Source organism: Passer montanus, unplaced genomic scaffold, assembly GCF_014805655.1.
Source record: "Passer montanus isolate IOZ18808 unplaced genomic scaffold, ASM1480565v1 scaffold62, whole genome shotgun sequence".
Classification (NCBI taxonomy): domain Eukaryota; kingdom Metazoa; phylum Chordata; class Aves; order Passeriformes; family Passeridae; genus Passer; species Passer montanus.
Genome location: NW_024371260.1, coordinates 244656 through 259632, shown reverse-complemented (window position 1 = coordinate 259632; position 14977 = coordinate 244656). Strand labels below are relative to the sequence as shown.

General features: G+C 48.9%; 1 protein-coding gene across 15 annotated transcripts in view; it reads right to left on the bottom strand.

The window, feature by feature from the left end:
* CASZ1 (castor zinc finger 1) overlaps positions 1-14977 on the bottom strand; it is a 190033-nt gene that overhangs the window by 29164 nt on the left and 145892 nt on the right. For all 15 annotated transcript variants that reach the window (XM_039727526.1, XM_039727524.1, XM_039727537.1 and 12 more), the window contains 3 exons: positions 7708-8548; positions 5115-5183; positions 696-786 (listed from right to left, as the gene is read on the bottom strand). In XM_039727526.1, coding sequence (XP_039583460.1) covers positions 696-786; positions 5115-5183; positions 7708-8548 — 1001 coding nt within the window. The remainder of the gene's footprint in view (positions 1-695; positions 787-5114; positions 5184-7707; positions 8549-14977) is intronic.

The window sequence follows — 14977 nt, the reverse complement described above, 5'->3', positions numbered from 1 at the left end:
AAAGCCACAGCCAAGCCCAGAAGCTCCAGATCTGCTTCCTCTGCTGTGGTCAGGCTCATCCCCATGAGACCCAAAGGTCTCCTAGGGCAGGGCTGAAGCTGTGTCTGCTGCACGGCAGAGGCAAACTCTGGGATTCCTGCTCACGCATCAGCCTGACCACAGAAATGCCAGTGTCAAACTCGGGACCTGGGATAAGGGTAAACAAACACAGCACGTGACCTGCTGGCTTGACGTGCATACCCTGGCAATTCTCCCAGCAATTACAGCATCACTCCTACCCCCGCGCCTTCCCCACAAATCCCACACCGCTGCTGGTCTTACTGGGTGTTTTGTTGCAGATACTGCTGCTACAAAGTCACTCGGGCAGCAGGAGGGAAAGAGACAGACTGACAGATCAGCATTCCCTAGTTTCAGGCACAGTTTGTCACACAGCACAATTTATGCTCCTGGTGTTTCACTGATATAAACGTGGAGTAGTTCCCACTGACTTGAGCTGATCTATATTCAGCTCCTCATTGTAGCGGTCTGAGTTTGGTTAAACGGTATTAGATTGAGTTAAACGGGAGTAAAATAAAGTTCTGTTCAATTCAGAACATATCCTGCCCTCTTTCAGAGCAGCACAGTGTAAAGGCACGTTCATGTGAGAGGCAAGCACAGGAGGGAGGACACGCGCCCCAGACGTTCTGCTGCTCTACCTGGTAGTTGCACTCGGGGTCCAGGCAGTGGTAATGCTCTCGGTACTGGTAGGCGCAGTGGATGTGGCCACAGTGCTGACTGCCAGAGAACCTGCAGACGGGAGAGAGGGAGACACAATGAACCACTGTCCTGGCAGCAGTGCCTGTAAGCAAGGCACAAATAAACCAAGTCCTGTTCCTGCTTTTATCTCACATGTTTATGGCATTAAACCCCACCTCCCTTATCCCCTCCAAGGATGGTGACCCTTGCGCCTTCCCCTGCTTATTTGTCACTATTTAAAGGTGCTTCTTGAGCCGGATCACTCAGGTCCTGTACATCCCTAATCTGTCTTTCCCCTCGAAATTCATCTCCGTTATCTAAGTTGTTTACTTGGGGAAGCATATGGAAGGAGGGTTCCTAGAACTAAACCACACAATTCTAGAACAGAGTTTAGATAACACACCAGCAAGTTTCAGAAACCTCCCATGACAGAAGGAGACAAATAAATGTTGGGCAAATATGGATTCTAAATTTTAAGTATAAGCTCACCTAGTAGGATATCAGAAAAGCTGCATACAGCAAAGTTGAAAACTCCTGACATACAGGGTGGCAAAAAAGACCAGAAAGACAGAAATGCCATGTAATACCTACATACAGTCAGTATACAGAATTTATTGACTGACAGACACACCAGGAATTGGCACAAGGGGATGATCCAGTAATGGGGTAATCAGTGCAATGAACTCCCTTGTGTATATTCTAGAGGACCCTAGAAGAGCTTGAAAGGGAAAAGCAGTGGAGAGAAGGGGACTCAGAGGGGAAACATTCAAAGATAAAGTACCATCTGCTCAAAGGTTCCTCAAAGGTTCCTCACGTCACTTAAGTGCTAAACACAGCAGGAGTGCATATGATAAAGGGCATGGGAAAGAAATGAGGAAGGGCAACAGATAAAAAAGGAAAATGAGAGGAGTGAGGGTGTCCTGGGGCAAATGAGGAATGGGGCAGAAGCAGGGAAAATTACAGATCATAGTAAGGTGAGGTAACACAATGCTACGGGATAGAAAAAGTCTAGATGAAAAGCAATACTAAATAAGCCATTTCTGAAGCACAGTAAGGAAGAGGAGGTCAACTGTGGAGACAGCAGGGCCTCTAGGAGATGGAAAGGGGACTTAATTGACAGAAAAGATAGACATTGCTAAAAAATTAAATGACTTCTTTGCCTCAGCATTCACAAAGGGAAACAGGGACAGATGCCAGGAGCAGACATGCCTTTCCCTGGGGAAGGAGAAGAAATACTGCAGGAAATCAGGATCACGTCAGAACAGGTGATTGAGAAACTGGAACAAACCTCAGCAGCAGAGAAGAAACAAACCACAATGCAAACAGCAGGGCTGGCTGCACAAACAAAGGTGTGGAACTGAGAGCAGAGGAAGAGATTCCTGCTCAATGCCTGGGCAACTGCTAGGCTTGTCCAGGGCAGCTGCCAGAGCCACCACGGCACTGACCAGGGACATGTGGCTCCACAGCACAGTAACCAACTGGTCCTGCCAGTCCAGGGCTTTATGTCAGCAGCACCAACAGCAGCTCTTCAAGGAAAGAAAGTGCCCTGTGGGAAGCTTCCTCTCTATTCCACTGATGTGATGGGGAAAAAAGAGCAAAGGGCTGTGCAGGGCTGGAGACCTGTGTGGTACAGGCCAGGCAGAGAGAAGAGAATGATACAGACCTTGCTGACAAAAAAAAATTATTATCAAAAATGAGGATGCAAAGTGACCAGAGATACCAGCTGGAGTAAAAGAAGGGCCAGACAGCAAGATCTGACTCCAGGAGAGGAGTTATTTGAAGAACCCTAGCAGGAATAACACATGGGCTCAGTTTTAAAAACAACAGCTAAACAAGCACTGCAGCACTTCCAACTCCTACCCTCCTTACCATGTGCCACGGAAAGGTGCGTGTGGTGTCTGCAGCACAGGAAGGGAGAAACAAGTGTTCCACCAAGCCGTGTGCTGGGGGAAGGAGGGAAGTGGCAAACCCAGCACAAAGGGGAAATTCTGCTCCTTCAGTGTGCAAGGTTGGGCTCCTAAAGGGTTATATTATCCTGTGTTTCTTCTGACACTTGAAACAGTTCAAAGCTATTAATTTTTAAAGCGCAGCATCTGTTTAGGTTTTTCATAACAGGAAAGCTTACACACCACACACTTACACACATACACACAAGCACATTTATATGCACACACTCTACAGTACATCCACACCCCCAGAACTTACTCAAACATACCCAGTTTCCATGCACATGAACAGACACAAACACACACACCTGCAACAAGAAACTCACAGACCAGCTCATCACACTGAAATACAAATCCAAACTCCTAAGTTGTCAATACAGACACATAGATGCAATTGCACAAGAACAACCCACTCCCTCTTCCTTTACATTAATCGGTTCACCTTTTTTTTTCTTTGGCCAGAATGTCTTGATCTGGCAAGAGTTGATAAATAAATAATAATAAAAATAATAAATAAAGAAGTCAGCATGCTTAGAGAGTGTTTACAGACTCATTACTCTGTAACGATGATGTGAAAGAAGAAAAAAAAAACCCACCCCAATTACAAGGGGGGAGGAAACCCACACAGAAATAAATATTTAAGCAAGTGCTGCCAGAAGCACCATCTGCTGAGGCACTAATAATAATAATAATAATTTTTTCTGTGGTCTTTTTTTTTTTTAATTATAAATATACAGGGAGGAGGAGGGGGAAAAACAACCCAACCCAAACTAGCTAAGTAAGAGGTTTTGTTTTGCTGTGTGAGAGAATGGATTATCCCTGGGCAGCTTTTGGCAGTGGCTTTGGCAAACTCATTAAGCTAATTATGCAGTACAGACATAAGAGTGCTGTGTCTCTTCTCCCCCCACCCCTTGATTTTAAGGCTTTAAACTGTTTTTTTCTATGTGTGTAAATTGAAGGGAAGTGGCTGTGCTGGCAGCGGGTGGCTTGCGGAGCCTTTTAAGCAGGATGTGGTGTCCCTGAGGTAGCTGACAATCCTCTCTCAGCTACCTGCCTGACCCAGGGAAAGGGGCTTGCACAACTCCAAAAGCAGTGGATGTGTCTGAAGTGTTTACAGTTCTCTACTTGAGAGGGGAATGGGGGACAGAAAGGTGCCACCTCCTCTCCCACTGCAATTCCTACAATTCCTGCAATCTCAGAAATAAAAAGATGCTGCTGATCCTGCCCCATGCAAAGAGTGGTTTAAATCCCTGCTTTCCTTCCTATATTCTATATACTGTACTGTCCCCCGAGGCAGTGAATTCCCACATGCACTTGAGGCATTGCTGCTTGAGGAGCTGCCTGTGGTAGCACAACTGAGCACAACTGTCCTCTCTTCCCATGGGGTTTTCTGCCCCCTTCTCCAACATCTGGGATTTGGGCAAAAGGGAGGAGATTATGTCACTTGTCGTTCCACTCTTGAGCTAGGAGAGTGCTGTTCCCACTCTTTTTCCCTGCCAAAATGTTCCCTTTACTTCCCTAGCAGCTGACTGTCTCCCACATGGAGACTCTCTGTGGCTCTGGTAAGGTGGGAAAGCACAGTACACACTCCCTTCCCCTTTCATTAATAAGTGCCCAAGTGCTGGGAGCATACCCTCCAGTTTTTTCCCTGGAGAGAAGGGTGTGCTTGCTTTCCTCGTGTCTGTCTGGATACAAGGGGCTTGTGTTGGGAGCCTTCTCACATTCCTGAGGGAGAATTCAACTGGCTGGGGGCAAAGCCTGATGGACCCTTTATGCCATGAGCTCTAAACCAGGCAGGTGTTTTGCAATCATCTTCTCTGTCCCTCTGGCTCTTGGGGCATTACTCACTTTGTCCCACCACAACAGCCTTGGGCTTCCTCTCAGCATCACTGTCCTGACCTAAGCATGCCCACAGCTGTGATAAGGTGCCCTACTCTGCACCTGATTCAGTGAGGGTTTCTCAGATAAATGAGCTGCAAAAATTTTCTAGGATAAACATCCCATGTTAATGCCAAGAGCTTCCTACACTCAAGTCACTTGTGAATCTCTCTAGCCTAGATTCTCAGAGCTGAGATGCTCTCTGCTTGCCTCCTGCAGACATGGCAGGGGAAAAAGGCAGTGGACAGAAAGAACAACAGCCAAGAGGCAGAACTCCCATTTAAATCCTGGGCTTCTTCAGTGAAACAGTTTTCCACTATTTGTCACAAGGTCTAGCAGCTCCAGGGAGCTAAGAATGCTCTTGGCGTGACTGCACACCTCTCAGAGCTACTGCTCTCCCTAGCAGGGGGACAGAGCAAGTACAGATGCCATGGGAAATGGAAGTGCCAATGTCTGGTTTAAACACTTGATCCACACAAGACCTCATCTCTCCCACCACCACTCCATCTTCTTACTCCCAGCCCTCTCCCCAGCAAAGTTAAAAGTTTTGCCTACCTGGCAATATACTTCTGGTAAATATTTACATCTTCGCTGACGGCTGGTTTGTCAGTGGGTAATCCATTCCTAATGGGAGACACACAGGGCAGAGCTGGTTAGCAGGAACAGGGCACAGCTTAAACTCCTTGTTTCTCTCACACACCGCTGACAGATCAGGAGAGAGGGCCCAGAGAAGGGTACCAGCAAAGACACCCATAAGTTTAAATTCCCTCCCCCTTTGCCCTTCAAATCCTTCTTTTCCCAGGGAAACATACAGGCTGTCTAGCACCCTTCCTGCATGTTCCCTCTTTGCAGGACTCGGAGCAGTTTGTTGCAGAAACTAAGAAGACCAACCACAAAAATTTTTCTGTTTCTACAGAAAAATGCCTATGCAAAAAGTGATGGCCACATGCAAACACTTCTCTGAGGCACCTGGCAGCGCTGCCCTTGTGTGCATGGGAGCTTTGCCCCTGGCTCACCTGCAGGAGAAGAGTCTCTCTGCCAGCCATGTTGTGAGCTATTGCCATTTCCCTGCATCCAGCAGCCGTGCTGCTCTGTGACCAGCACTGGAACAGTGGCTCCAGCCCCTGGATGGGGCTTGAAATGCCTCTTTGTTTCACAGACACCCCAAACTCTAACAGACAAATTATGTATTTTAATCAATGAGAAAAACACCCCATAAGTGTCACATAAGCCTGGATTATTTTACTTCGTTAGGAAGCAGATAAAAATAACATCCTTAGTGAGTTCAGGGAGAGGGAAAATGAGATGCAGGGCCAGACTCCAGCCTACCCAAGAGATAGGGCCACCCCAGTGCACCTCCAGACAGGCTGCACACCATCTTCTTTGTGTGCTTTGCCTGTCCCCAACCTCCACTCTGCCTCCTTGCAGCTCTGCACCCTGGTTTAAACAAGGACACTTTCGCACAGAGTTCACGTGAAGGTAGACGAGTTCAGGGCAGGTTAATGGCATTGGATCTAAGAGAGTTTAAACCCATGGCAAGGCTGTATGTGCAGATGTGTGAGAGTAAAGGGTAATTCCTGCCAGGCTACTGAACCCAGTGGGGAGTGGGAATGGGAAGCCACGGCCCAGATATCACAGTCAGCACTTCCTTCACCAGCACAGTTAATGGGCTGCTGCCTTTTATCATGGAAGCCTCTATCTAGTGAGCAGCCTGAAGGAGAAGGGACCAGAGCCCATTCTGTACTGCAGTGTGTGATTGGGACACTGGAAGTGCCAGGTTGAAGGCCATGGTCACCTCCATTCCAGCTGCAGCCCCATCATGATGTCCTGGTTGAGGAAGTCCTGTGGCCAGAGGAAGGCTCACCATGGTGCTGGCAAACCTACATCTGGCAAGAGGCAGGAACAAGCAAGAGAAAGGAAAACAAACTGGGATCCCATGCAACACCACAGCAGATAAGAAGCTTGCTTATCTTGCTTGTGCCCTTAGGCACAGCTCTAGGATGGCGACTGAGCCCCAGGCAGCTGAGTGTTCTCAAGACACTGCAGGCACAGAGTCTCTGACCAAGTCACCCGTCACAACAGGACGCTGAGTCTACAGGAATATTTACATCACTGTTTTTGAGTAATAGGAGTCCCTGCCTGTCATCTGTAGCACATTACAGGTTCATCCTGAGCAGGACCCTGAGCAGACCCCGAGCATCCTGAGCAGATGCAGATGTTAATAATCCTCTGTCCTTTCCCATACAACTTTACTATGGAGCTCCCCATCTGCCTGCAGGCAGTTGATGAAACAACCATTTCACACGGAAGACAGGTATCATTACATGGCTCTGCCTTCCATGTGGGGAATCAGGGAAGGTGGGTGAGAAACAAGTAAACCCAAACCATGACAAGAAAGCGGAGAAGTCTCTCCCTTCCTCCCTGCTGCAGCCTGACGTACAAATGTATCTCTTCTACAGCTCCCACCTCTGGAAAGCACATTAAAAAGTAATCCAAGGTTTGGCAAGGCCTTCAGATACCTCCATTCAGTCAATGGCATCACTGCAGAGACTGCTGGCAACGTATGTGCAGGAGGTTATTAGTGGTAATTGGGCTAATGAGTTTGCCCAGTCTGAGGGGTAATTGAATCACCTCTATTTCTGTAAGCAAATTGAGAAGACACAGGCCTGGCCCCACAGAAGTAGGTATATGCCTAACTCCTATGGAAATTGATGGGAATTAGGCACCAAAATGTCTTCTGAGTTCTGGGACAAACAAGAAGCCCCATCTTGCTAACAGTAAAGTCAGCAGAGTCATGCCTTTGAGTTAAATGGAAACAAGAATCACACATCCAGATGCCTGGGAAACCACAGGGAGAAGAAAATAAAGCAGTTCCAACCTTGACCTTAAGAGTGCTGACAGCACCATGTTCCCTCCTCTTTCATTTTAACATATGAACTCAGGAGCATTTGGACTCCAGATTCATGGCTGTGACTGCTGATGGCAGGTCACAGCCTTAGCGCAGACCAGATAAATACAGATGTAAGGCATAAAAGAGGAGCAGGCACTTTGACAGAGAGCAAAGAGAACCATCCCATGAACAATGCAGTATTTAACAGTGCAAGATCCCCCACAAGTACTTAGATAAGAAAAGTGGGAGTACACTTACTTTACTGTAGAGACTGTTCCAGTTGTGATGGAGTCTGTCTTGGAGAAAGTTGATTTCAGGTACTCAGGAGTGTTGAATGGCAATGAGATGGACTGCTCTGGCCCGGCCACAGGAGTGCTGCTGGGGGTACTGGTGAGGGAGGCAGGGGCCAGGCTGGGGACTGGAGCTTTTACTGGAGTGAGCTTCTGAATGTTCCTCACATCATACTTGGAAGGCCGGCCTACCTTGCCTGTCTTGAAGGCGATGGCTCCTCCCATATCTGGGCTTCCTTCCCCAGGCTTGAAAAGGTGCAAGTACTTGACATTTTCTAGGTCATACTTGGAGGCCTTCTTGTAAGTGTTGCCATTTTGTGGCCTGATGCTCTCACCCGTCTTCAGCTTTTGAATGAAGAAGTCATATTTGGAGGCCCGTGACATCAGGCCCTGCATCTGGGAACTGCTGGGAGAGGGCAGTGGCAGGATAGTGGCTTTGGTCTCCGTCAGCATGGAGGCGTCCGGACCCGGCACGCGCATGGGCTGTGCCAGCACCGAGGACGGCTCTTTGCCCAGCTTGGAGCCCAGCTCCTCAGATTTGGCCAGGTGCAGGGGCCACGAGAGCTGCTCTCCAGCTTTCAGCTTGCGGATGTACTCCTCGTACTTGGAGAAGCGGGCGCGTTTGCTCATGGCGTCTTCGCCGGGCAGGGAGGCAGCGGCCGCCGCGGCCTCTGAGGTAGCAGCGTTCAGCTTGTCGAAGCTGATCTTGCGGGCCAGCTCATCCCGCATGTTCTGGTCGTCGTAGCCGAACATGCCCAGGAACTCGTTCATGGTGGTGGCGGCGTAATCCCGCAGTGATGAAGCTTCCCCTGCAGCGAAACCAGAGGAGAGACTCACACAAGGCACTGATTTTTCTTCTCCTCCCATACCAGCATGAGTAGTGGGGGGAGGAAGGGGAGAGGGGAACATGATCTACTGACGTTTGGCTCACTTGTTAGGTTTTATGACTCTTAAATTAATTTGTTTAAAAAAAAAAGTAATTAATACTGGGGTAAAATAAAAAGAGTTCATCAATGCCAGGAAAATCAATTTCCTAAATGTTCTAGCCGATGGCTTTTCAGTACATTAAACAAAGTTTCATAAATGTCTCTGCACTCTTGCCTTGGCCTAATATGAAGAAAAAGTAATTTTACTGGAAGTGAGACCAATGCCAATATGCCGAGGTTTGTACAGATCTGTCCTTGTGTATATTTGTGTATGGAAGGAGGTGCACAGAGGATAGATGGCAGCATGTGTAAGGGGGAAAACCCATGTGAAAATGCTGAGTGTGTTGGTGAAGAGCAAGCAGGGCTGAGAGCAGGCAGGACAGCATGGTGTGAAATGGATAAGGGAAACGGGCAAGGCAATGTATGGGGTGGAGCAGGAGGAGGGCAGAATAGAACAGTGCAGAGAGGAGGAAAGCAGCAGAGGTGCAGATGAGTCAAAGCAGGGGAAGAGCAGCAAAGGCTGTGTGCACAAGAAACCTGGCAATAATGAGGAGTGCGGGAAGGAGAGGAGAAGAGAAGGCAAGACAAAGACAGATCAGTTCCCCATCACTGTTGCAGTCCTTCCATTCCCTTCCTTTTCAATTTTGTAAGGATTCACTCAGCTTGCTCTCTTCCTTCTCAATCCCTGTAAATGGACAGCTGTACTTGACATGTGGAAAAGGGCCACAGTCCAGTGAATGCTACAGAAACCTACAGGCAGCCTCTCAAGCAGCCAGGAACAGCTTCCAGTAACACCAGGAAAGGGGAAGTCCACACAGGTGAAAGAACAGCCTTCTCTCCATCAGGATTTAGACTGAGGAGAGAAAGCTGTTGTCCTGATATGGGCTCCAGGGAGGGAGAGAAAGCCAGTGCTCCGGAGCATGGGTTGGGGAAGGGGCAGGAAGGGGTTAGTCTCATGGAGCCTGATTACAGGGGAGGAAGAATGAGCAAAAGCTGTCCTTCGTTGGGTCTCTCCCTCCCTTCTTCCCTCCCCTACTCCCTCAGGCATCTTTGCAGCCCACCACGAAGAGAAGAACACACATCTGGAGGTCACCCACTATCAGTGTAAAGGAGGAAATAAAGACTGCTCCGATGCGCCGGCCTGGCCTCGTTTAGGCTTCAGTCTGACACGGCGCTCCTCCTCCTCTCCCTCTTGCTTTCTCCTGCAGAGTAAAAATTTACTGTGTGCTGGAGTCCTTCAAACCTCCCTCATCATCTTTACTCAACACTTGCTCAGGCTCTAATGGGCAAGCACATTCCTTCCCAGGCAGCCAGCACAGGGAGGTACAGTGGCAGCAGAAGGGAAGGGCATGGGGTCCCACCCAAAACAAAGCAACACTGCCTTGAAACACAATGGAAAAGGAAGGCATCAAGACGCTGCCACAGACCAGGTCAGTAGATCCAAAGGATCCCTAAGATGGGGGGAGTCTGACAGCCAGTGATGCCCACTTGCACTGGCAGGCACATACACGAGAGCGTTTCCGCGCACGCAAGAGCCTGTCAATGAGCACAGTCGAAGTTCAATAGCCATCAGCTCCCACAAATCAGTTTTCACAGGACTCTATGGAGGAAAAGACTGCCTGTGACGGGCACTAAATGGGCAAGACCATGAAGGTCACATTCCTGCTCCAGGATCGCCTGGAATAGCTGTTTTACTGCAGCAGAAGTGCTGCTACTCTGGTTCCCTGTGTACGTGGTTCTAGGGAAGGCGATGTGAAGAACACGCCCAGAGCCTGCAAGGCAGGGGACAAAGCCACACCTGCTGGGATCTGGCTTAGCCCAACATGACCTTCCAGTTCCAGGCACTTAAGCCCAGCATTCTGCATGGGATTTGGGATGCCTGACTCCAGAACAAACACCCTGTTAGTCACAGAATGGGTGGCAATGCCCCTGAGGTGTCAGGCTCAGGGCATAGCACAACCTCATGGGTTGGTATTAATCTTCCAGGATGTTAAATGCAGAACCATTCCTCACTGGGTCCAGCAACAAGACTTGCCTGAAGGACAACTTTATCTTTCTCACACAGCACATTAAAAAATTTCATTCTGCTTTAAAGCAGTTCTCCTCTTCACCTCTTTTTTTTCTTTTCCCACTTCCATTTCAGCGTAACCCTATGACCCAACAAAAGAGAATGAACCCATGAAATCCCTACTGGGTCTAACAATTTCCTGTTTCTCTTCAATTTGCTTTCCCTGTTCTGCTTTTCCTTTCTTTTTGGACCAGTAAAACAACCCACAGCTTTGCTCATAATGCCCTGATTTCCAGCATTGCACAGCAAAAATCTAGCCAGCCTGTGTCAAGCTGCAAGGGAAAAAAGAATTCCACACTGAGGATCTGATACAAAATGAAACTATTAAACGACATTTTTGCTAGCTTTAGTCACTTCCCTGAAAACCAGTGCGCCACATCTTTGGTACCATGTGGCTATACCTCAACTGGTGTAAACAGTTAGATGCAAAATCCAAGCCTATGGGAAAGGGAAAGGGGGGTGGGGGGCAAAACTTCCTTTGAGCTTTGTGAAGTCTGAGTTCAGCTTTCACTGTCATAGATATAATCTCCAAACACACCTTGAACTGTGCTTTTCCTTTGCTCAGATTTGGTTCCCGATGGTCACAACACCCTCCCTGCTTTGTTGGTGTTGCTCAGTCTCTCCTCACCCACATTTCTCACATGCTCTGGCCAGTTCCCACCGCTCACTGCCAGGAACTGCAGCTCTACTCATCCAGCACGAGCCCAACAAGACAAACACATCCCCTGAAGTTAAGAAAACCTGCCTTTAATTGCTCAGGCACCTAACATGAAGGACAGAGGCTCCTCCAGTGGAGGCACCCTGTTACAGAAGGGAGCAGGCCCACCAGAAGGATCGTATGAGATTCAGCCACCTCACTTCAAATACACTTTCAGACAACGGTGAAGAGGAATTGATATTACCTGACAGAAAACCCTCCTCATTTCCACAAACAGACAAAAAACGAAGCAGGAGAACAGTTGGGGAACACTCCCTGTGAGGAGTCCTGGAAGCCACAGGAAGCATTATCCCTGTGCTTTCCTCCCCCTTCCCTGCACTGCATTTTCCTCTCCTTTCCTGTGATAATAAAGGGCTCCCTCTCCCCTTGTCGCTGCTCTCCATTTGTGGGCATTGCCAAAGAGCAGAGATCTGTGTGTCTCAGAGCAGCTATCATATCACAAAGGATCCGAAGCTAGCAAAAAAGGCGCTAAAAATAGCCTGCAGCAGCACACTATATATGGAAGGAAAAGCAAAACAGCCCAAATGGAGTGCAAGGTCTGGATACTGGGGGATGGGATATCCCAGCCAGGGCTTTGTCCTTTATTCTGCTTGGGAGAAATACGTAGACCTGGGGGATACAAGATGATGAGCAAGAAACTGGCACTTGGCATGTATGCTCTCCTAAGTGAAGTCTCCCCAGGAAACTAGGAAGAGAAAACTCTCCTGGTTGAAAACAGGGCCAATGAATATTCCAAGTGACTTAGCCAAGAAGCTAAGAAAAGAAAGGCAGATCCAAAAGCTTGTACAGGGGGAAGCTCCTACTCCGACTGCTTTAGCCCACTATGTAACAGACAAAGTGAAGAACATGTGTGGGAAAATCTGCCTGGGTATGTGTGCGTCAGTGAGCGACTGTGGAAAGGGATCTGTGTCAGAGACTGCACCGAGAAATCTCACTGCTATATATAAATGTGCACAGAGGAGCATGGGCCGGTCAGTGGGCAAGAGAGGGTGCCTGAATGAATGAACAAACATCTGCACATCCAGATCAGCTTCTGACACCCATCTCCTGACAGACACCAGCTTTGTGACTCCTCAGTGTGCTTCCCAGGTGGACCAGGGAGGAGGCACACAGGGCCAGACTGAGCACCGACTCCCGAGTCCTGTTTTTCCCAGGGGAGCTGGAAAAGAAACTCCATCCTGTTGCAAAGCATGAGGCTTGAACAGCACTGACCGACTCCCTGTGAACTTCTGCCTGATGCACAACAAGCCTTCCTGTCAGCCTGAAGGACACAAAGGTGGCCAGGATTGGCAACAGACCACGAGAGGCACTGGTGGAAGACATGGGCACCAGCTGAACCCCCAAAAGTGGACAATGTGTGCACACACCAGGACTCTGGGAAGCTGGAACCCTTCTCATCCCCATATAATTAGGATCACTTTTCCCACTGACCAAGAAAGCCTGTTAGATGTAGGATTTGGTTTTCTGTGTGGCTCCTGCTTTCCACACAAGTTTCCAGCTGAGGCAAGTATGGGCTCAGTTTTAAACACTGCTCAGCACTGTCAGCCCTGTACCCTCTATTCTCATAGGGAGCAAGTGGTGCTCAGGATCTTCAAATCAAGGCTTCTGTGATGACTCCCCCAAAGCCACTTTGACTGGGAGGGCAGAGCTGTAAGGAATACAGCTCTCCTTTAATCTGACTCCTGTGACCCCACAACTCTCACAAAAAAATTCCTCCTTTTTGACAGAGGAAATTCCAAATCTCACTGGAATAGGTTTAGCTCACACTCAGTAATGTCAGGTGTTGAGAGGACTTGGTGATGAACAGCTGAAAATTCATTTCCTGAATACTGACAGAAAAAGTAAAGGAAAATAACTTTGTCCTTTCCAAGGCAAAGGATGTTTCTTGTGCTTTCAGGGAAATGTTGCAAATGACATTTATAACAAGGTTCTTGAAACAGACGCTCAAGACACAGTAGCACGTCTGTTTGCAAGTCAAATCCCATGTGATTCTGTATGTAAACTGGACGCCTCATGTGCCATTACCTGCCTTAGACATAAATGAGGCTTCAGCTACCCCTCCTTCCCAAACAGTTACCCATTTTTGCATAATCCTTCGACAATACAGCCCTGCAGAGGTATTTTGCTTAAATCTCTCCCCCCACTGAGAAACCTCAGCCTCTTTTCATTTTCTCTAGTTTAGGAACATTTTTTTTTTACATTTACGTTCCCCTCCTTTTAGTTTTCATAGCAAATAAAAGCTGCAAATGGTGAGGTGGGGTGGAGTGGTGTGAATTAAAACAAACTAAACCAGAGTCCAGGCACAATCACCTTGTGTCTGGGAACGACAAGGGCTTTCCTATCAAAGGAAACTGAAGGTCACACTTTCCCTCATTGATCTTGCAATGTTTGTTAATTACTCTGTCACTGATGTGGCGAAGGATAATTAAACAGCTCTGTTTATATCTTATATGCATAATTATGTGCGCTGCCACTGAACTCGTGAAGACTAGAGAATGTGCCTCTCCAGAAGGGGAACGGACAGACGGAGATGAGTTTCAGCTGCATTATTAACAGGAGGAGGAAAACATGCGCACACACAAAAGGAGGAAAGTTTGATGGATTCACAAAGTGCTGAGATCAGGGGAGGGGTGCGTGCAGGTGGAGCAGATTAGGGGAAGATCTTTCAATTACAGATCGAGCCCAGCTGAGTGACAAATGGGGAGGGAGCTGCTCTGCCCTAACGGAGAGAATTCAATTCACCCAAAGCTTTTATCAAGGCTTAGCACTCATACACCCCCTCAAATCAATCTGGGGGAAACCTGGGTATCAGAAAGGGAGCAAGAAAGTCATCTGATGCTTTCCCCAACATCTCTTGTTGAACTCAGCTTTTGAATGAACCACAAAAATGAAGCAGAAGCAATGTGAAAATAAGAAACACACAGCCAGAGGAAAAACACACGAGATTGTGGGGGAAACTTTGGTTTGGGAGCGGCATTTTCACCAGCTCCATCCTGAGCTCAGGGCGGGCAAAGCTCGAGGACTGGGCCCCTTGTGAGGGGAGGCAACACCACGACACGAGCATCACCTCAGCCCCTCCGCCCGGCCGAGCAGCGAGAGGGGCTCTCTAGGGACCGTCCCAGCTTCGCCCTGGCTCCGTTCAGCCTCCCGCAGGCTCCCCCCGATCCGGTCCAGTCCCTGCAGGAACACCTCGGCGGCCATTCCTTCCAGAACCTTCATCCCGGCCACTGCTCCCGTCCCGCCCAGCCCGGTCCCGCCGAGGAGCGGGGCTGCCCGTCCCCGGGGGCTGCCCGTCCGTCCATCCCCGGGCCCTCTGTTCACCCGGGGCCCCGCGGGTCGGGGCTCGGCATCGGGCCTCGGCAGCTCTGGAAGAGGCAGCCCTGCCAGAGTTCCTGACCCTCTCCCAGCTCGTCCTCGGCCTTCCGCGGCCAGTAATTACTGATCAAGGTGCCATGTGTGGTCATGAGGGTGGTTAGACAGCTCAGCCAGCCCCGTGTGTGGACACCCTGCAGGATGCACCTGGGAT